Source organism: Buteo buteo, chromosome 7, assembly GCF_964188355.1.
Source record: "Buteo buteo chromosome 7, bButBut1.hap1.1, whole genome shotgun sequence".
NCBI classification, from domain to species: domain Eukaryota; kingdom Metazoa; phylum Chordata; class Aves; order Accipitriformes; family Accipitridae; genus Buteo; species Buteo buteo.
The window spans coordinates 31,002,590-31,025,439 of NC_134177.1; the positions used below are offsets into that span (position 1 = coordinate 31,002,590).

The window sequence follows — 22,850 nt, forward strand, 5'->3', positions numbered from 1 at the left end:
TGAGAAGATAATTGAGGTAGTTTCTGCAGACCAAATAAAATATTATCTCAAAGGTTGCAATTACTTTGAAACTTAGCAGGTTTGGGGGCAAAGCAAGTATGAATTTTTCAGAACTTGTTGAAAGCCATTTAGCTAAGGCTCTGGGATGGACAGTTTTCAAATCGCTAAAGCAAAGTTTGTAGGGTTTGGACAAAGAGATCAAGACTGGACCATTTTGATTGACGGTGCAATGTATTATTTTAGAGATGTTTGTAGTGAGCAGCAAACATCCTGTAGAAGAGCTAATTTCAAAATGGGATCTTGGGTTGAATGATCACAAGCAGATATGATTTGTTAATTTGCAAAACAGACAGAGGATGAGGTTGGGATTTAATAGCAACCCTTGAGAAATGCAGAAAATTAATTAGAGACATTGTCTGCATTGTGGAGTGGAATGATGGAAGCATTGAGAAAGTCTTGAATTACTCTTCAGGATTTCTATTCCAGATGAGAGGAGAAAATGTAGAGAAGGGCTTACAGGCTTCACAGGGTGAACGCACATGTCTAGCAACCTATTAGTTTAATCTTAATATTATGCACAATCTTAGATTTTGGAAAAAATCATAATTAAAGACAGTGAAAGATGTTGTAAAAGAGTGGATAGAAAGCATTATCAAATGAAATGTGGTTTTATCAAAAGTAGAAAGTGTTGAGCAAACTTAATGGCTCTTCAATAACTTATTTCATCTAGTTTTAACTGGTGCATTAGATACAGTTTCCTATTGGGCTTTGTTTGATGTTTAATGTAGGCAGGAAATAATACAGAAGCTGTGAATATATAATAATACTTGTGAATGTATAATAATAAGTGGGGAGGTTGACAGGGAGGCTTTCCTGGGTTGAGAATTACCAGAATGGAGTGAGAGGCAAACCACTGACCACTGTGAATATAACACAGCTGGGAGGTATTGCGGTGTGGAGGAAGATCCTGTTCTTCCTCGGGATGGGTAGAAATTCTTGTTTGCAGTCTTCAAATATTTCATCTCATTTCTGTTCTTAGCAGAAATAGAAAAACCTTTTTCTAGAGGCTAGCATTCATGTCCTGGAGGCAACAGATGAGTGAAATGCACTCGTCACTTGTACAGTGAAATGGTTGGTGTGATGGCACTATTGCAAAGGATAATGGGATCCTTACAGTGCATCAGGTGAAGTACTTTTACTAGGGACAGAAATGTGTAAGGCATTATTTAAAGCAGCATGTGCAACTCTGGTCACTGGGTTTGGAGGCAGGGGGAAATTGCTCCTGTTCATTCCATTTCCCTGGTCAGCCTTACAAATTCACTCTGACAAAATCGAGATTTAAAAAGGCAAATATTTTTGTACAACTAGAGCAAAAAAATGAGGAGAGATGACTTCTAAAAATGCATTCAGGGAAGGACTGAATTCCAGGTAAAGAACATTAGTATCAGAACTTCATAAAATAGGAGCAGTAATTGGCACCTTGTAGCTCAGAAACAGGTATAGGGAAAATAGTGTTGTAAAACTCATTAGAAGATCCTATGGAAGGGAAGGTGGTATTTATTTATAGGATCTCTAAATAAGTTGACTTTGCCTCTTAACACTCATTCTTTTCTAGATTTCATTCACTCATTTGCACTCACGTATTTGCAAACACCTAAGATGTATGGGAATGAGTGATCTGACCTGGATCATTTGTGGGCAGTGGAGAGGGCGTCAGCCCCTCACTGCATCTCTGGGGTTCTCTGGTGATGACAGCTTAGGTTTGGACAGCTTACTTATGTCCTTTAGAAGTTGCTGGCTTTTATAAGGTGGATTTTTGCCTCTTAATCTCACTTAAGCTTCCATAAATCATAGGCCAGATTGCTGCACATTTTGTTTTCTCTTGTTTGAAACCTAAGTTTGAAATACACGTCTGTAGTCTGCTCCCCTGTTGGGCTAACAGAAAAATGGTGCATGATATTCTGCAAACTTATCATCTTCCTCCTGTTAGCACATGGGGTCTTCCACTGTAACTTGTCTGTCCTGGGCTGTTACCAGTCTGCTGCCTTCAGTGCTTGACACCCTCCTAGGCTTTGCAGATGGGAACAGTGTCATTTGTTACCAAGACAGACCATTTATTTAACCCTTTGTTCTTGTGCTTAAAAATCACACGTTTCCATTCACACTGTGTTCACACCAAGCTTTATTTCTGGGACTGCATTGCTCTAGGTCACTTTGGCTTGTGTGTTTGTAGCTGTGTTGTATTAAACTATTGCTTCAGGGCTTGCACTAGTTGCCTGTGGGAGAATTTCTTTGGGTTTTGTTTTGGTGCACAGCATGGCTTTTGGAAGAAAGTTGCTTTGAATTCAGCTGGGAAGATGATGTTGGGAATGGTGATAAGTCTTACCATGTGGCCATGTCTTTGGGTGCACAGCTCAAATGTTCAGGGGTTCTGAACCCTTGCTGTGTTTGGGATCAGGAAAGAAACTCCCTCTGTGTTAGACAGCAGGGAGCACTGGATTTTTTGCCTCCCTGTGTAGTGTGACCTATCATTTGCTTTCTTGGATTATCTGGGAATGCCATTTAAGTGCCCTGCAGGGAAGAATAACAACAAGGCCTACATATGTGGTGTTTCCCCAGAACACTCTGTCTCAACAGCTTTCTCAGACAGATCTCTAGTTTGCTAGCCCTGGGTGGGTATTCCTTTTGCAAAGCTGTGTTGTCGCTCTTTGAAGCCATGTAAAATTCTAAACCTTCATGCCAAACCATTCTGTCTTGGCTCTGAGCAGTACATAGGGCCTCGTTCAAAGCGTTATTCAAGTGCCACTTTAACTGACCATAAGTAAATTCTTCAACCAGCTCTTCTGGGCCCTGGAGAACATACAGCCTTTTGCAAGCCCTCAAAATATTTCTGTGAAACCTAGCACTGTAAGCGGTGCTTATCTGAAAAGGCCCTCAAAAGCTGTTCCAACAGAGGTCAAGTCTTGGTGGTAGAGCATAGATGCACTGGAGCTGCAGGTCTGGAAGGTAGAACAGCTGTCCAGGAATTAACAGAGGGATTTTTTTGTAAGGTGGATGACATCAAAAAACTGAGGTAGATTGTCTTACCTTTTCTGAAAAGGAATTAGAGGGTTCCAATTGTAGTGGACTGTTTTTCTTCCTCTTCGGGGCTTAACTGCTTATGAATTATACCTTATGCAAATGTTAATTTTGCAACCAAAGCGCTTTGTTAAAGGGCACCTTGCAAAGGGCTATGACAAGACTCCACAGCTTTCACAGGTAGGCTCCTGGCATCTGCCTATTACAACATATTGACTCAATTTTATATAATTGAAGTCATATGAAATAACAATTAATATATTTATGTTCTTGCTCATCCTTAATAAAGTTGTAAAGTTATTTATTAAATAGGAAGTCTGAAATAGCCGTATTAGAAGAGATACTAGAGGAATCCTCTTGAGCACTAAGAAAAACTCCATGTCATTAAGGATGTGAATGCTGTCTGAAGAGGGCTGAAAGGTTGAGTGTTAATTCCCTTACAAATCTGTAATACTTCATGAATGTTTTCTAAGTAGCTGCAGCTGATGCCTCCTACACAATGGAGAACAGGAGAAGCCAGAAATTTAAAATTAAAACACCTGTAGGAACCCCAAAGTGGGGAAGGAAGGAATCTCTAAAATCTGTTAGAGTGGAAGCAGAAAGATCCAAAAAGCCTTTGCTTGAATTTTTTCCATCCCTGCTTAGGGCCCTGCCTGTTTTTTTTCCTTTCCAGTCCTGAAGATCAACGCTGGTATTAGTTTTATGTACAATAGTTGCTCTGTTCCTTTGTAGATGGGACAAGCTGTAAATTAATGCATTTTCTGATTTCATAGTGCATTTATTAGCACAGTGCTGTGAGTGCTGGAGCCGGGAAGAAATTGGAAATGGAGGAGACAGAACTGGCTGAAAGGCTGCATGAGCACCTCTGACTTGCATCTGGATACCTGCCAGCTTTTCCTGATCTGTTTGTTGGTAGCAGCACTGGGCAGTGATTTTGGCTTTGCCTTACTGTGCCGTGTCCCCAGGGAAATACCAACCTGGAAACAGGAGCTGCGATCTGTTCTGGCTTGGTGCAACTTGCTGTTATTAATGTGCCATCCTGTACGGTGTATTTGGAGCATGCATAAATTCCAAACTGAGACAAATTTTATAAGGTGGAATTAATGAAACGTATTCCTCCATAAAAATGATCCCACAAGGCTTTTGCAACTGTAAATTTTGTGGGGGCTGAAACCAGCAAATTGGAAGAAAGCATTATAACTTGCTGGAAATGCGAAATTACAGCTCTGGATTTCATGCTTGAGGCAGGTAGATAGCTGCAACCCAGGCCTGTGAAGCACTGTCTTCAATGGCTGCTGGCAGGAAACATGCATGAACTTCACTTGTACTTGACTCACAGGCTTGGTATAAGGCTTTGCTAGACCCCATGGTTCCACTTTGGAGAAAAGTCCATTCTCTTCCTACCTGCCATTTTTTGAGAGATTGTGACTTGAGAAAAAAACAAGGAACTGAAAATTGGCCCTCAGACTCAACATACCTCTCCTGCAAAGCTGTACATGGCTCTTTTATTACTCTCTCCTCGTATCTCCTCTTCCTCCTCTATGTCTGTCCAGAAGCTTTGAAAGCCTCTCCTTGCAGCTTGGGCAGTTTGAGTTGCTATATGTAAATGGTTGCATCTGTACAGTTTGAGAGTTACCTGTTTGAGTTTCCTTGGCCATATACTTGTATCTGGTGGATACAAAAATAACTTGTTCTATGTTATGGATCACGTACATGCTGCATGGGAAGTCCCAAGTTCCCTGTTGCCCTCCATAATTCATATGGTGACTCAATGTAGTGTACTTTCTATGCTGTTGCTTTTAAATTATGCATGCAGAAAGAAAACTTTGTGTTGTTTGAGGCTGTGCTATTCACCTAGTAAAAAAGTAGCCTCTGCAGCATGTCAAGCTCTTCTGTATATTCCAAATGTACAGCTGTTTTTGACGCAAGTGCTATTACTCAGTGCTGTTTTTATTTAGCCTTGAACGTTGGTGTTTCTGCTTGTCACATTTCCTCTGAAGACTGTTGTTCAAAAATTGCCTGACTTGCTTTCTATAGCTGTTTTGGTGATCTCTCTGGGTATCTTGCAGTGTAACTTCCATGCCCTTTAGTTGTCTTTGCCAAGTTGCTTTTTCACTCTTGATTATCCTTTCTCTCCCTCGCTCTCAGTCCCAGCATGGAATCAGCCTTGCTCCTGTTCCTTTTCTTATTCCTTTTATGCAGAGCTTGTTCATCCAGCTCCTTCTGTTCCTGTTTCCGCTGTGTGTCCATAATTTTTCTATTCTCTAGGTTAGTTTCCTTTTCGTATCTTGTCAGTCTATTTTTCTATCTATTTTTGCCAATGTCTTGTCCATTTCACCAGTCAGCTTCTCTCAGCTTCCTGCAGGCTTCCCCCAGCATCCTTTCACTGCCTCCCAGTGGGGCAAAATGCTTTTTTCCAGGTCCAGTTAAATGACTGTCTCTCAGCCTCAAGGATTTGTGCGTTACACAAAGATGATTTCCCCTGATCCTCTTTGAGGCGTTCCTGAATAAACTTGTTCTGATTATAGGCATGTGTGTGCCTCGCTGGTGCCAGTTTGGGGTGGGGGGAGCACAGTCTTGGTCTTTTGCAGATCAGACTGTTCAGGCCACAGAGACAGAACTGAAACTGGGCTGCACCGCAAGGATCACACCACTGCAGTAGCCAGTAGTAGATCCTGCTACTAAGCCGACTCCTCTTCCTTGCTTCCTGTTTATGTTAAAGACAAGGACTGGCTGGATCCCAGCTGATTAGCCAACATCTTGCAAGGCATCTTTAGCGAAACATCGCTGTGTTGCATTCTAGTCTGATCTTGCTGCTGTAAAGACAAGTAGGAGGAAGTTGTGTTCCTGGCACATGCGTGTTGGAAGTGGTGCCATGTTGCATGTTGGTAAGGGACAGGGCACCTCTGTAACTGCATGGAGAGATCTTTCAGGGTCAGTTCTGCTCAGGAGACACTAGTGCTGGTGGCTGCTAGCATTTGTGGTCACTAGGAGCTGTCAGCAAACTCTCACCATGCTGGTTGTTGGGCAGAGGTATTTCCTGGCAGAGGTTTTTCCAGTGTGCCCGTAAGCCTCTTGTTGTGCAACAGGGCCCGGCAGGAGGTAAGGTCATTGAAGTAGTCTCTCCCCTCTTCTAGTGCTTTGTCCATGTCTGCCTGTTTGAGAGGAGAGCAGCTCTCAAAAGGCTCCTCACTAAGCTCGCCCCAGAACAGTGTGATGCATCCTAGACCCGGGTTCCTGTCCTGCGCTGAGTGATGCTTCAGAGGGTGCCAGGGTGGCTGTGGAGGAGAAGGGGATGTTTGGTTTGGAGCAGGCCTAAGGAATGTGGTTGAGATGCACCAAGGCAATGACTTGTACCACAACCCTTCACTTGTGCTGCTGGGACATGGAAATAAAGCTGCTCAGGGCACGTGGAAGTCTTCCCTGCAGCAACAGAAGAGCCCCAGGCCCCTGTTCCCTAGATGATGTTCTGTCATCTGGGATGTGAGACCAGGATTTCCCAGGATTCCTGCATAGTGCTCCGCAGCTGCACAGCCCACTGTGTCTGTGCTCTTTTAACCCACAGCTGAGGGGGTGTTGAATGAGCTTGGGGGTGACCTGTGGATGCACAGAGCGAATTACCCTCTGACCCAGGTGAGTGCGCACTGGCAGCGTGGGGCCCGGAGCCCTGCAAGGCAGCCTAGGAGCTCACTGACCAGCAGAACCTCATAGTAGTTGGTGTTAAGGGTCAGCACAGATGGAGTTGATACCTCCTGTGTCATTACAGAGTGGTTTTTGCTGTTTTCTTTGATATTCCTCAAATGCATTCTCCAGTCAGCTCTTACATCTCCTGAATGAAGTTTCCAAGGTCACATCTGAAGTCTTTTGACCCAAGCACAGTAATTAGTATTGATGTTGTCATCTCTTCAGTTTTGCTAATTACCAATTTTCCCATCACTGCATAGGATTATTCTGCTGTTCTTGTGCATGTACAGCATCTTTAAATCTGGAGTCATAACTTCTGTTTGCGATGCCAATCTGGAGAGAAAAAAAAAATATTAAAAAAAAAAAAAAGCCAGAATGTTCATATCCTGTGATTCAGCTTCAGCTTTTCATGTCTTCATACAGGATCCAGTTTATGGAAAAGGGAAACTTGGAGAAATTCAAGGACTTGTCCTGGGAATGCTGGACACTTTTAACTATGAACAAGTAAGTTGCACGCATTTCTGTTCTGTCCACTGCTGTATGCAGGGATTACTTTTAGCTATCCAGCCTACTACTCTCTCTCATTTGTCATTTCTCTTTGCAGGGCAAAGTAAATGGACATGCAAGTGATTTATATTTGTGTGACTGGGGGAAGGGGAATGAGTTTGTATTGCTCACAGACAGATTGCAAGTGAAGGGACTGACAGGTACATGGTGAATACCTCTGTAGTTCACCATGTAAATGTTAAATGTACTGGAAGGATAAACATCTGCTTTTTCTCCAACTCATCCTTCAGTTAGGGATTCAAAGGCACAAACCCGATATGTTTTGTCTTTTTATGCAGTTTTGAATAAGAGCTCTTTAAATTAGGCTGTTTTGCCACTTCCCAATGGTAATGCTGCACTTCCTTTGTCACCTAATGAGATTTCACCTTTATCTCACTCCTGCCTTTCTCTGTCCAGTCTCAAATCCCAGGCAGTCTCCAAACTTCAACAGTTTTCTAAAACTCCTTTTCCCCAAAGCAGAATGCATAGTCTTCCTCCAAACTCACCCTCCCTCATTCTGCCTACCATATGGTACTACTATCCTAGCTACTGCTCAGGCCTCCATGCAGCAGCATTCAATTTAAAAATGAAATGGTAGATAGCTTTACTGTAGAGGGCTGAACATAAAGAGCCATTATCTCTGTTTAGATTCTTTGGTAAAGATCTGCTCTGAGCAGCATAGGTCCTCTGTCATTTCCTGGCAGTTGTCTGGTACAGGCTGTGTGTCACATCTGGCCTAGTCCAGATGTGAACTGCTGGTGCAACCTCTGCAGCCTTTTGTGAGTTGCTGCTGCAGAATATCGGTAGATCACGGACCAGAGCACCTATACCTGATACCTGTTATTGCTGAAAGAAGCACTGACTGCAAAAACTAAGGGTATTTTGCTTTTGGCTTTTCAGAAATGGACATCTCACTTGGGGACAACTAGCAGATGAAGAAATTCAGTGGTTTTTACATATTTTAATTGCAATAGTGTGTTCGGGCTTTGATTTTTATCAGCACATTTCTCCTAAAATGGGAGATGTAAGCAGTAGCTTACCGGGTAGAGCAGGAAAAAAAGGGGGGTCTGGTATGGAAGATGAAAAAATGAGCCTACTATGTCTCTTTTAATGCTCTTTGACAAAAATCAATAAAAGACTTATCTATTTAAGAGTGAAAAGCTATTGCCTTCATTAACGTGATGAAAGGATAAGTATTTTGAGGGCAGTGGCTAGAAAACATACAAAGAGAAGCAATTTTGTTGGGTTGGTTTTGCTCTTGGTAATCTGCTAAGCTGCTTGTTATGAAGAATTGATCAGTATGAAGTTTCTGCAGTCTGGAGATGACAAAATGACCTAGTTATTCTGTATATTGTTTTCCACACAGACCCTGTTAGAGACAACTACGAATCTTTTAAACCATGATCTCCACTGGTCCCTGTGTAACCTAAGAGCTTCTGTCACTAGAGGGCTTACTCCAAAGCAGGATTACTGCTGCATTTGTCTACAGCAGTACAAAAGGCGGCAAGAAACTGCTGATGAAATCATTGTTTTCAGGTAAAGTTAAGGGGTAGGATCACAGCTGCAATTATGTTAGTAGTTTTAAAAGGGGTGGGGTGGGGGGAAGCTACTGGTCTTTGACTTGCACAAGTAATTATATGTATTCCTGTGAGCATGTATCCCTGCTCCCTTGCACTGTAAAAGGGCTGGCTAATCAAACCCACTTGAGCCAGCTGTCTTTGCATGCAGCCAGCTCTGTCTTGACTGGAAAGAATTGCCTTACAATTCTGTGAGAGCTGTTCAGTAAGCTGTCAGTTTATCTATCATCTCTCCCAGCAATGCAGTTTGTGCAATTGCAGCACCCTGGGTTCATTTGCCTGTATTTGTACATTTCGGATCTATTGCAGCCCTGACTACATACTCTGTTGGCATCTCCAGTATTCCTGTCTGTGGCCAGCTGGCTGTAAAATAAGATAAAATCATTATTACCTTAGTATTATGAACTGTAGCTGTATCAGCAAATGGGCATCTACTGTTATTTTTGCAAGTCTAGAAATACTACAGGGTGGTGTGGAGGTACGAAGGGAGTGTATACACTGCTGATCTGTATTTACAGATAAACAGCCTTGTTTTCCATTGACCAGTGATTTCCCCTCCAAAGTGTAGAGCTGTCAGGCTGTGTTGCCCTGCTTTCAAGCACCCAGCAGAATTCTTCTCTTTACAGCTGTGGCCACTTGTACCATTCGCTGTGTCTGCTGAGTAAAGAGTGCGGTACAGTAACTAAAGGCTTGATGAGGTGGATGTGCTATAAATGCAATTCAAGTAACAAGGGAGGAAAACTGAGTGAGAACTTCTCAGAGCTAAAAAAAGGAAGGGGAGCATCCTTGGCACAGGTAAGGTTTGCGAGGCAGTTTCTCTTCAAGTACTTCAGTGCTTATAGACTTTGTCACTTTGTTCTCCTGTCTGTCTTTGCTTCCAGACAAGCCTACGATTAGTAACTGTCAAACAGTATCAGCAGCTAACTAGTCACGTGTATGAATGTCATTTTGTTTTGGCGTGCGTATACAGAGCTGTGGAAGAAATAGAAATGTGTTCATCCAGAAGGTCTGGGAACTGCTAGCCAGTGTGAGGGGAAGCTGGATGCTTGCAGCTGATTGCCTGCTAGATGCATCCACTGCTTTGTCTTGTTTGTGAGAGCCTGGGATGGGCCATTGGAGACAGTTCCTTTCAAACTATTTTTAGGTGTGTTTTACATAAAACTTGTATTAAAAGCTGGCATGATCCTTGTGGCTGGATCATGGAGCCTCCGTTCCACCTTCTTAACAGATAACCTGGCTCTGGGTAAAGGATCTGGAATTGATTTGACTCGCTAAGTGCTTGCACAATGTTTTAAGAAGCTTGCATGTAAACAAGACTGATGCAGCTGGATTTGGGTGAGAGAACAGATAATTAGTTTGTATTTATTGTCAGTATTTGTGTGCAAGAAATTTCACCAACCCTAATTCAAACAGAAGTTCAGTCTCAATATGCATTCTTCTGTTTTTCCCTGGCATGGTACTGTGGATTGTAAGCAAAAATGGCAGGTAGCTTGTTGGGATGTCTTTTAGGGGTATTGCACTGTGGGGAGCTGAACTCCACTGCCCTGTGTTCTGACAAAGGTGGTCATTGATGACCATTTGTTCCTAAATGCCTCAAGGTACTTTGTGCATTTGTCACTGCACAGATGCATGCAAAGCAATGTTTTTCCACTTCTGAAACCAAAGTAATTCAATCTTGGAGTAGGATTTTATAGTAGTACTTTTGTTTTCTTCTAGCAGATTATTTCAATTTCTGCCAAATCAATTCCGATCAAAAGATAGCTAACAGCATTAGTCAACTTCCATCAGCTTCTGTATTAACAAAAAAAAAGCTTCCTGCTTGAAGGGAGACTTGGGGGAAAAGTAATCTCTGAGGAATGTATGGAGCGCTACGCAATCTTTGCAATCAAATTGTGTTAGTTTCTTATATGGTGACAGAAAGAAAAGCTTTCCCAGGAGATTGTAAATTGTTTGTGGTCCAAACAGTCTGCTTACAAAGGCTCGTCATTTTGTATACTGTCCTGCCACAGTAGAATATGGATACTGACTCCAAAGTTAGGCAGATTCAGCAGCCCCATATTTTACCCTCTACACTTCTGCTCCAAAGGAATGTGTGCAAATGGGTGCGACAGACCCGGTTTAACTTTAAAAGCTAAAGGCAAAATTAAGTACTAAAACTACATTCATCATTAAAGTGCCTGACGTTTCATTCCAGCACCCTACAGCTTGGTTATCACTGGATTTCTCGTGGGCTAGTCAGTCAGAGAACCCCTGTGTCTCCCCTTTAAGACCAGTCTGGACGTAGCCTGTAGCAGAATGAAGTGGAAAATGCTCCAGATGACATGGGAATGATTGGTGCAGGGAGAAGATGCTTCCCTTTATTTAACTGATCTGTCTGTAAAAGTGAGGGGTTGGCTGGGACTCTGGGCTTAAAGGGAGATGTGGAGTGACTGGATGGGGAGGAAAAGGGGTTACAGCATGGATCATCTAGCGCTGGCTAGAAAATGTCCATGCCAGACCATCTGAGAGTGCTGAATGGTTCCCTGCTGTCTGTCACGTGCTCTTGGCAGAGAAGCCCATCGCTTGCTGTTCCACACAGCCGACCCAGCACAGCTTGGCTCTGCCTCATCAGAGCCCGAGCACCCCTTCAGGCCCCCCCACTTCCTCCTCCTGATGTCCCAGATCCTCTCCAAGCTGGTGATGTTCCTCATATATTTAAATTATAATATTTAACTGTCGTGCTCGCATGTGATTAAACTGTTGCACAGTCAGATCTTTAAAAAGCTGCATATATTTAGATTTGGCAAAAGACTGCAAAATCTCTAGCTTTTCCAGGAAGTTTGTTTGCTTAACAATGGCCACTCAGTGGTGTTAATTAACCCTGTGAGGTAATGATTCATTTGGCCAGGCAATAGTCTGAGTTACAGAACAGACTACTTCTTGCGGGGTAAGTGCTGGGAATGCAAAGCGGAGGAGATGGATGTGCCTATTACCTGGCTCCACTGGAGCCAAAAGCAGAAGGGCGAGGAGGGTTACCTGGAGCACAGAAATTCTTGCTGGAGGCTGGCTGGTGCATGCCAGTATGGTAGGGTTTGGTCTTGTGCAGCCTCAAGTAAATGTAAGCAGAGAATTAAGCATGAAAACAGCGAAGCTCCCCGTGCTTGTTTTGACATGACACTGGTCTGTGCGGAATTGAGGTCTGTTTGAAAAGTGCGTTTTCTATGGTAGCCTGGTGGATGATGCATGATGCTGGAGAGGAGAGGTGTGGGCAAGCAAAGGGGACTGAAGGAAAGGGGAGACTGGTAGGGGTCCCCCCCACTCTGAGTCACATTCATGTGTTCCCAAGGGTCCTTCTCAGCCTGGGTCCAAGATAGCAGAGGTCACTGGTCTCTGGTGCCACCCCAGGCACAGAAGGGATTTATTTCTGATTGTCCAAAGGTTTGTTCAGCCTTTTGGTGCTGCAATTCTCTGGTGAAGGGCTTCTCTGTGTTCCCTCTCAACTCTGCTGACATGGGGCAGACCCAGAGGTCTGTGTTGGTCAAGCTGCTCTTGCTTCCACAGCTGGTGTTTCTGCAAACAATGAACAGGATATCCCAGAGGGAGGTTATGTTAACATAGTTGTGCTTCCAGCCCTGCCTTCCCTAGACTCCAGAGAGCCAGCTCCGAAGCTTCTGGGACTTTTTGCATATAGATCTGTGGGGAGGCTATTTCTTTGCGACCACTTTGAAGACCCTGAAAGCTCAGTCCGTCTCTTGGCAAAATCTAATGTGTTGGGGGTTTTTTGTTTTGTTTTGTTTTTCCCCATAGTGCAATCTTCAGTTTAGGTATTTATTTTCTTACCAAGCCTTGAATTAGGAATAGATTCATACTGAGAAATGCCACTGAGCATCTGGAGTGCATTTCATAGTACCAATTCTGCTCTGCTGAAACAAAGACTGTCAGTTTGAATTTTGCAATGTTGTTGAGATTTATATGTGAAACGACAGCTCAACAGACAGTGTTTTCTCTATCCCTGCTTTGCATGCATGACTTCTGTAGCAATTGCCTTGAAATTGGGGGAGGTGGAGAGATGCCACAAGCCAGCACTGAACCGTTATTGAATCTGGTGATAGCACTTATTTAAATGGAGCCTTGCTGTGATGAGGGCTTGAGACATTCTGCCCCAGCAAAGGAGAATAGCGAGAAAAGTGCAAAGGGGCTTTTCCTCTGGTTTTGCTACCAAAAGTTTGTGCTTTCTGTGTTATCCCCTAACCTTTGCTGTCTTCCCGAGGGTAATCTTCTGGGTCTAAACTGGTCATATTTCTTGTCCTCCTTACCTTATATCATACCATAAATGAGTGTTAAAAGAAATGAAAGCTTGTGTGTTTGTGGTGGTTTTTTAATCCGATTTAAAACTTGCAGTGCTTTTTTGCATTGTGGTGTTTAAAGTTAACTGAGGCATATTAGGTGAAAGGCACAGTAGCTGGGCTTCTGCCTAAATGCATAAGTGAAATACTCCTGATATCTTAGTCATTGATCTCCAAAACTGATTTGCCTTGTTTCAGTGAGCTAGTTTGTGTTTTCTATTTATTCTGCCAGCCTACATACTAGGGATCAGGGAAAGGAACACAGTCTTGGCTCTTGGGCCATAAGCTCTGCAGAAAATGCCATGAACCCCTAAGCTGACATGCTCTGGTTATTCCCTGTTTGAGAATGTGCCTGAGTTCTAAGGGCATCATTGTTAGAGCTGTCCAGATGGCAAATATGTTTTATTCAGGAGTTTAATCCTGTCAAGTCACGCCAGGATGGACAATGAATGTGATCCATAGTTAATCCAGTTTGTCAGACTCTACCTTTGAGCTCTGTTCTGCAGCCTGCCACCAGCATCTCTCTTTGCAACACAGCCTTCCATCCAACCTGGAGCTTCTTGACCAACTTCCACCTGTGAGGTGTTGGTACCATAGGGTATTGCTGAACTGAGATGTTAAATGTCCCTCTGCAGCATGTCTGTGTGCCTTCTACTGGGTAAGAATGAAGGTTTAGGACTTTTTTTTTTGCCAATACTTATTTTAGAGCTAGACAAATGTCACATGACCTCCACCAATCAGTAGACAGAGCTAATTTTACTGTTGTCAGTGTAGTGGTGACTGTCAGTTATTAGCTTGACTCCCAGCAATATTAAAATTTTCCAAGGGCTTTATAACTTTGAAAATATCCAGGTGTGATTCCCCTGCTTCCCCCCCAAATGACACCAAGCAGTTACAAGGTTGTGCATTCTCCACCATAGAGAATATTACCACATACATGTTAACTGAGAAAATGCCTGGTTCTTTAGCTGTGGAGTTGGCTTTGGTGGTAGATTCCTTAACTTCTTCAACAACGTGTAGGAAATCCATGTGAGGAAGGAACTAGAGACACTTTGTACCATTGGCTTCTCATCAGCAGAACATCTGTGTTGTAAGATTTCTTGTAATGTATTGGAAACAAAAGTGATTCAGTAAGAAGAAAACTGAGTGCAGCAGTCTTAACTAGCAGGTAGAGGAAGAGTGGCACCAAAGCTAAAACTGAAAATAAAATACAGATTTAAAAAGAGTAATTTCAAACCCAAAATTGTCCTTTAGCAGCTTTTAAATCAAAATTAACTGTTTTCTTGGAGTTCTCATACTGGGGGTGGGTTAGTTTGTTTTGTTGGGGTGTTTTGAGAATATCAGACTGAATTGTAATTGTTTCCCCTGGCCTTCATATATAGTAATCTGTAGCCTGACAGAAGTTTTCCTTTTACTGCCTACAATCCAAAGTCTTGCACTCTAGGACCTGTGAGAGGCTAACATGAAGTAAAGACAGCTGACTTCCAAACTGCCTAAAGCAAAGACCAGTTGGACTGGCTACCCTGTGCTCCCAGGATCACTTGGGCAAGTGGTGTGTTCTGGTTAAGAGAAAAGATGGCAAAATTTCAGTGGGTAATCTTTGCTTTACTTTACATCTCAATTTTGAAGAAACTATTCCTACGGTTTGATGAAAATTTCTTCCCTTTTAATAAAACATTTCATATGTAGGAGGATCTGTAGAACAGACTCATTTAAATATGGTGACAGATGCTGGGCTGTTGCAACCTGTTGACATTCCCACAAACTGCATCAGTCACTGTTGCCAATAGTTATGTGTAGTTTAGCACAATGCTTGACAGTCATATATCCGTCCTCCAAGGAACCAGCACAGCTTGTTACACACGTCTTCGCTATGAAATTGTAAGCTTTCAGTCTGTCTTTGCAGATCTGCCTTGGAGCACAGAAAAGAAAGCAAGCGTGTGACTTCCCATCTGCTAGGAGAGGCTGCTTTTCCAGACCCAGGGCAGGCTGGAGAGTCAGCACACTGCACTGTCAGTAACCTCTGCCTGTGGTGCTGTGCTTGCTGCTGCTGCTGGAGGGGGGCAATTGCCGCTCCCCTCCATGGTTTGTACTCATTCCAAGCTGAGAAATAACCAAAAGGCCAAAGGGTTAAGAAGGGTGCAGATGACTCCTTTCTTCTGATGTTCCCCTGAAGGAGGGGAGATAGAAGCTGAGGTTTTGGTTGTTCGTAGTCCCCAGATGGGAGGGTATGGGAGGGAATTACGGCTGGTTCAGTGGCGTTTGCTGTAGCCAAGGGCGTCACTGGCTGTTCTGGAGGGTGGCTTTCAGAAATGCAGGTGGCAGATGAGCATCTGTCTCTTGCAAATCCCTTAAATGGAAAGCTGCAGTTTCCATGTCCTGCCTTTCCCCCATTCCCTTTACCCTCATGTTGCACAACAAAAACAGTATGTTTTGTTGGTTTATATGTGAATCGAGCATAGACAGGCTTGGGCAGCTGCAGCTGAGCACCCAGGACCAGAGTTGTTCTTAAGCACATTATAAACTTCCCTCCTAAACAGCAGTAACAGATTTCTGCATGGGTGTCAGGAGCTACAAAGGGGACAAATAGCAGAGGCATCCGCTTGGGTTTTCTGTAAGGCTTGGGGTCACGTTTATCAATAAGCCTCTAGCAGGAGGGGTCACTAATCCTTCTTGCACCATGTAGGACTTCTTCCTTTTTCTACATGTCTTTACCTTTCTTTTCTCTCCCCAAACTCCTGCCATTGAGAGAACACTGCACCTCTTGAGTCTTCCGTGTTTGGCTCTTGTGGGATGCTGTTTAACAGCCTCTTAGCTCATGCTTAGAAAATGAATTACTTGCCTTCATGCATGATGCTTCTGTCCTCTTGGGTTCAGGCGCTGAACTGAGATGAGCCTGAGCACAGGCCTGTTGTGCATCATCTTTATGTAATGTTTAATCCATGTGCTGCCATGCTTCCCTCGAAGCCTGCTACATTATAAATAAATATCTCATCTGCTGGGCCATAGTGTCCAGTGAGGATATGTGGGTTTTGTTTAATTAATCCTGAACAGCGTTATTGCTCTTTTGGCTGAAGGCATCAGTGGAACTCCAAGGGAATATTCCAACAGTGCCTGGTGTAAGCACGAGCTGCTAAACAGACCAGCTAGCAGAGGGAGAATTGGAGGTATGTCAATGTGTTTCTAGATATTTAATACAGACAGTTCTCCTTCCTCCTCTCTCAGTTACTGCAGTATCTCATGTTGCAGCAGCAGTAAGTCTATCAGAGCACAAATAAGCCTGTCCTCTCCCTTGCCTTGAGAGGTTTGCTCCTTAAGTTCAGCCAAGTTCAACTGGAAATAAGAGACATCTGCCTTTCCCATTCTGCTCCTGAAGACATCAGAGGACAGAGCTGTAGCACAGACCTGTGTGACAGATTGCTTCTGCTGTAGCTGTGCTGAGGGAAGGCTGCTCTGTGATGGGCTTTGGTGAGTCGGTGCTTCTGTTTACTTGCAGACCACAGGGCCTGGTTTGCCTGCCGCTGCTGGCCCCAGTGGTATCGGCTGCCGCCGCATCCAAACAGGAGCAGGCAGGGCCTGGCCTGCTGCCAGGGGTTTCACTCCTCTGTGTGCTAGCAGAGGTAAGTGGTAAAACACTGTGGAGGCCGGTCTCAAAGCAGCGTGTTCTGCTGCCATAGAGCAGCTACAGTGGCTCTGGGACTTCCTCCCAGCAAAGGTTTGCCCACTTGCTGCATTGCCCAGAGTGACTTGCAAGACTCTGTTTCCACCTCCACAGTGATCGGCTGGTCTGCATCCGTCCCGTAGAAGTGGTGCATTGCTCTGCAGTAGCTCTGCAGAGGTCTGCAGCAGCATGCTTTTGTTCTACAAGGGATGTCCGGAGGTTTTCTGAAGTTCATTAACAATTTTGTAATGTTAGTGTCATTCTAGTGACTTTGGGCAGAGCAGCTGCCTGCCTTGCTTTCTTTTTTGGTTGATTGTTCCAGATTCCTGGGACTACTGTGAAAACACCAGGTCCTTATCCTGCAGAAAAGAAGTAGATCTACTTAGTTTTACATTAATTGGCTCAGCTCTCATTACAAAACTGAATTTGGGTACCTTTTGGAAGGCCACTTGAGCCATGGTGAAGTAAGAGCTGCAGCGGAGGAATGGCAGAATGTGGACTTGGTGTCCATTGCCTGTGGATTTGGCTCTGAGGGAGGTGGGCGTTGCTTTTGTTCCTAGGAATCCCGAAACCTTCCCCAGGACTTGTGGCTGTATCTGCCCTGTGTTACAGAGCAGCCCCCTGGGGTAATGTGGTGCTCTGATGCTCTAATTGATGTAGCAGTATCTTTTGTGGAAGGTATGGCTCTGAGAGACGGCACTTAGATGGATCTCTTGGCGTGACTATTAACAGTGCCTCCGCTTACAACTGCGGTATGATCTGCTTTGCTTAGGCACTAGCTGATGATGGATTTTGTAGCTGTTAAATTAAAGATAATTGCAGGCTTAGGAGGGCTGTGTGGTGACTACCGGAGGTGGGTGGAATATGTACAAGCAAAATGTGCAACGGAGATTAGCATTATAGTGGTGGGATCTGAGAACTGTAAAACAAAAAGGAACCTTTCTTCTCCATGCTGGCCTAGATCCTCAAGGGGATAAATTGTGTCTCTTGGGTCCTGCGTCTAGTCTGAGGCCTTTCCGAAGGGGTATAAGGATTTGGCTGAAAATGGCTTGGAGGTGCCGAACCACTTCATACTGATCTTGGACAATAACGAGTGGGCTGGCCCTGCAGTAGCACTGGAGGCAGAAGCTGTGTTGCAGGGTGAGCGGGTGAACCGAGTGGATTCCGCTAATGCCTAAGTGCTGATGCTGGACTCTGAGAGCCTCCCTGTAGCTCCTGAATGAAAACATGCCTTTAGTGACATGGTTAAAAAAGGAAAAGGCCTGACAGCAGTTGTTTCCATGACAACAGAAAGAATTGCCTGCAATATTTCAGCTCATCAGCCTGGAGAACAGTCTGATTGATAGTTACATACGCGTGGTAGAGAGAGAGCAGAAGAGGGGAGGCCAATTATATCACATTTTCCTTGTCCTTGAATGCCTGTGGCTACAGCAACTGTGGAGGGCAGTTTTTCCTTGCTTTTTGTTGTTTTTTTCCAAGTGAGAATGACCTGCATGTCCCTTGGAAGCACCTGTACAACCTGCCAGCTCCAGATACGTGACCCTCACTGTCATAGGCTCTCTGGTTCAAAGCCTATGCTGTGTGTGCAGGGAATATGGATGATTGGCTCCTTGATTGGTGATTAGCAAATAGTTATTTACAATATAAAGCATATCTTGGAGCGGGAAGAAGTGAGTTTGAGCACATGCTTCCAGCATAAGTTATCTGCACTCGGGACATTCCTCTCTTCCCAGACTGTCTGATAAACATCTCAAAGGCAAGATGTACATGGCTTCAGGAAACCTGTGGTGGGTTCAGTGCATCTTCCCTCCAACCCACTGCAGACTGCAGCTTGTCATCCACTTTGGGCAGGGGTCCTCAGAAGGGCCCTGTTCAAGAGGCTCTTAGCTCTGCCCAGGACATAGCGTGCTCCTCTGGGGCCATGAGATGGAGCTGTAATGCAGACTGCAGCCCCCCCAGGCAGCAGCAGCCACGAGCTGTACCTTAAACCTGGACAGCAGTGTACCCCAGGCTTAGGATAATTATCAGAGTGTGCTTTCTAGGGTGTTTGCCAAGTCTTGCTGGCTCTTGTGAAGAGCTGACAGCAAGCTCTTCCAGAGAAGCTTGGGAGCCAGCGTGCTGTGCCCCGCACAGCACCACATTGCTATAGCATGCGCTTATTTCCCCAAGTAGGACTGGGAGTTATCTTCACAGAGCTTTTGAACATGCTGTTTAAACACTCATAAAGCATGAGAAGTACAAAGCAAGCTGAGTGTGGCAGCAAATGCGCTGCAGCAATCCCCAAAGGAGAATGCCTGCCCTTGGGAGAAGGGCCTCACTGCTGGTAGGAGCCTGTAAGTGCAGAGAGGAGCACGCTTGTGTGTGACTGGGAATGGTCCCGACTCCTGGTGACCCTGCCTGACTCCAGAGGAACAGTGAAGCCCCCTCTGCCACTGTGGGGCCAGGAGTTCAGCCTCAATTCCAGTTGATGGCACTTCTTGAAGGCAGCAATACTAGTTCTTCATGTTGGGCTTGATCCATTGCCAAAGACAGTTTAAAGTAAATGCAACTCCAGTCAGTACCCACTGGTAGGACTGTAGCATTTTGGGTTAATAGCCCTTAGGAAATGTATTTTGGGGAAAATATTTGAGAATGAACATTGAATGTTCCCTCAAAAATAGATTCTCAGAGACAACAGATGCCGGATTGCTGCTCATGAGGAGGGAGGCTGTTTTCTCTGGCTCCTGTTGTAGCTTCTTGATGATGCTTTTGCTTTGGAATATGAGCAGAAACATTCAAAATAGAAACATTGTGATGTGATAAAATGGAACAAACCTACAAGAATCTGTGATGCTCTGTCATCTTTCCCTGGGATGTGTAAATGATGCCTTTTAAAGCAGTTTGAGTATATATGCAGCCCTCTTTGCGTTAATGCTTTTGTTGCAGGCTACAGTCCCTCTATTTGCAATTCTGTTTGCTCTCACCTACAGCTCTGTAACTGCCCCGGTGCTGCTGGGGTGACACTTACCCTTGCACCTAGCAAAGGCTGATGCTGCTGGGCAGTACCGCGATGTCTGTTGTGTCTGGTTTCTCAGGGGACATGGCTGCCACTGATGTGTGAGTCGCCTTTGCTCCCCCCCCCCCCTTTTCCCCCCTCATTTCCTAGCTTTTAGTCTGTAACATCCTACTAGGGGAAAAAATGGACCTTAGGAGAGGTACCATTAGTATATAATAGTCATTGGCACAGTAATCATTCCCCATAAAAGCCATGCACAATCTGCGCCTGATCACAGCATGCTGCAGTTGGTGCTGTGCCGGGACCCAGTAGGGAGGCTGAGCGGGGCTGAGGGACACTATCAGGAGATGACGAGAGAGGACTGGGGGGAGCTGCTGCTGCCTGGGGAAGAGCCCTGGAGAGGCTGCTTATCCACAGAGACCTTTTACTTCTCTTCCCAGCTGGCTGTGGGGGAGTTTTCCCATTCCTTTTCTTTCTCTCTTTTTCTGCCTCTCCTTCCCCCCCCTCCCCCTTTTCTTCTAACTTACTACTGTTAGTCTGCCTGCCATCAACTACAGACACCAACAATAAGTCATTGTGGATGTAAGGGTATCTCTGTCCTTTGTGCAAGGAATTTTTTTTTTTTTTCCCCAAAACAAAGGTGCACACAGTGGTTTCAAGCCAGAGGAAAGATGGCTAAAAAAGCCTCCCCGAAGAGGCTACAGACTGGCTGCTCCAGAACCAAGGACAGGAGCAGGGATCAATTTCTGTGTATGTGAACTTGACATCTTGTGCGTTTTCTCTGTAACCTTCTCACTCTCTTTATCAGGCAAGTTCAGAGTCTCTGTTGGATCCTCAGCAAATCCAAGCTTTTGACCAACTCTGCCGACTCAACCGAGGAACCTCCAGAGTACGTACCACCTGTTTTCCTTTTGGTTTTAAATTGGTGAAGGGTATTTTGCATGTTGTCAAACCAGATATTGGCACTGGCAGTGTGGGCTTTGGCTTTTCTCTTGGGTTTCGTTTATTGCTGGCAATTTACTGTGTGTAGAGCTGGCTGTTTCACTTCACAAGGCAGCCACGCTGCTTCTGACAGAGCTGGGGAATTTGCTGGCAGTGAAACCATGGAAATGCCTCTGGCTTTGGGGCTGGGCCTGAAAAGTGTCTATGGTGTGAGGTTTCTCGGGTTCTTTTTAGATTTGCAAATAACCTCCCCTCCAGACACTGTGTGGCTCCTGTGATCACACAGAAGTGTCCCTCCTCGTGTCCCCCATGTTGTCCCAAGGAGAGCGCAGCCTCCCTCTGTCCCTTGCATTTTCCTTGTGCCTCCTGCCTGTTTTGGCTGCAGTTGTTGGCACTTTCAGCTCTTTCTGGGATTGTTTTTCAATTATGTAACTTTAAAGCAACCTAAAGACACCTGGAAAGTTGCTTGGTTCAGGACTGTTGTCCTGCACTGAGCTCTATAGGGTCACTACATACCATATATACCCTGTTCTTTACATGTGTTAAGGTTTTTCTAATTGCTGCAGGAAAAAGGTGAGCCCCGCCATGAGCACTTTGTCTTTCTGCATCTTGCACAAGTGCTTCTAGGCAGTCTGCCCAGGCTGCCGGACAGTGATCTGTCTGGGTTTTGTCTTGTAGCTAGCTCTCCTGACAGAACTGTCTCGTGGCCATGGTGGTGAAAAGCACGGGCTGCTCAGCGTTTCCCACGGTGACCCGGCCACCAGCAGTGTCTTCCAGAATGAGAACTTCAAGCTCCATCTGGCCCCCCCTCCGCTGGCTGAAGACTAGCACTCCTGCCTCCAGCTGCGGCAAGGCCACAGTTGGTTTCAGGTCTTGGTGCTGGGAAGCGTTTCCATCACAACACTGGACTTTCCCCACCTCCGCTGCCTTTCCCAGAACCCTCTGTGCTGTGTTGAGTCTTGCTGGGTCCTGGTGGGTTTGTAGCAGTGTGTAGTCTCCCCAGCTCTACTGCTGCTTCTCACTAAACCTAAGCAGCCGTGGGGCAGCTGGGCTAGAAGCCGTGAACTCTGGGGGCAAAACTAAGTGTGCTGAAGCATCACGCAGCACTGGGCTACCTGCACTGAGCCGGAGGCTCGCGGCAGCGCTGGTAACTTTACCAAATAACTGACTCTGCTCCACTCCATTGGAAGAGCGCAGCCTGTCCTGTGCCCAGAGCCTGTGTGTCACAGTGCTGTGTTGTTTTTGTGGATGGGTACCCTACTCGAATTTTAACTGTGGTACTAGTAAAAGCAGTTGTTCTGCCAAGGCCTGGCCCACTGGCTTGTGGCAGCAGCCGTGGGGTCTGAGGGCACAGAACAGGCGAACCTCGAAAAGGCTTGAAGAATGCAGAAGATGATATATGTGTGAGCAAACTAACCTGCGCATGGTGTGTTCCTATGAACTTCCATTAAAAAGGACCTTGGTTGAACTTTCCTGTGTGAGCTGTGTGCACAGGGAGCATGTAAGAGGGCTGCTGGTCTGACAGTGCTGCTGGCTGCTGTTTTCTTAGTACAGTTGCCACTGAACTCTGCTACAGAAAGACGCATCTTGTCACTGCGGGTGAAGCCCAAACCTCCCCTCTCACCTTGTACCTATGTTGGGGAGGATCAGGGGGAGTGTGTGTGTGTAAAAAGGTGCTGCAAGCCCTTGGGGGCTGCAAGGGGGAGAGGGATCAGTGTGATGGGTGCTGATGGTCAGAAAGGTTTGTCACTACTAAGCTCAGCGCACTGTTTTGCAGTACCAAACTGGGCAGTGTCCCTTCCCAGTGGCACCTTTATTGCTCTACTCACACAGCTGCAACCTAGTAGCAGTGGTGTTTCTATACTGTCACCTCTGGCTTGTGAAACACACTCCAGATCCTGCCCTAACAAGATGTGTTACTGGTCTAGTGATCATTATCTCATCTCTTCCCCCTGTTCATTTTGTCACTAGTACTTGGGTCTTTTAGGGTATCATACCCTCAGGGTCCCCGACACTCCCAGGAAGAACACAGCACCATGCAG

General features: G+C 45.2%; 1 protein-coding gene across 4 annotated transcripts in view; it reads left to right on the top strand.

Moving 5' to 3' along the window:
* Positions 1 to 22,701, top strand: part of VPS8 (VPS8 subunit of CORVET complex) — an 85,072-nt gene extending 62,371 nt beyond the window's left edge. For all 4 annotated transcript variants that reach the window (XM_075032169.1, XM_075032171.1, XM_075032170.1 and 1 more), the window contains 5 exons: positions 7,186 to 7,266; positions 8,675 to 8,844; positions 9,512 to 9,680; positions 20,675 to 20,755; positions 21,487 to 22,701. In XM_075032169.1, coding sequence (XP_074888270.1) covers positions 7,186 to 7,266; positions 8,675 to 8,844; positions 9,512 to 9,680; positions 20,675 to 20,755; positions 21,487 to 21,636 — 651 coding nt within the window. In that variant the 3' untranslated portion in view covers positions 21,637 to 22,701. The remainder of the gene's footprint in view (positions 1 to 7,185; positions 7,267 to 8,674; positions 8,845 to 9,511; positions 9,681 to 20,674; positions 20,756 to 21,486) is intronic.
* Positions 22,702 to 22,850: the final 149 nt, after the last annotated feature.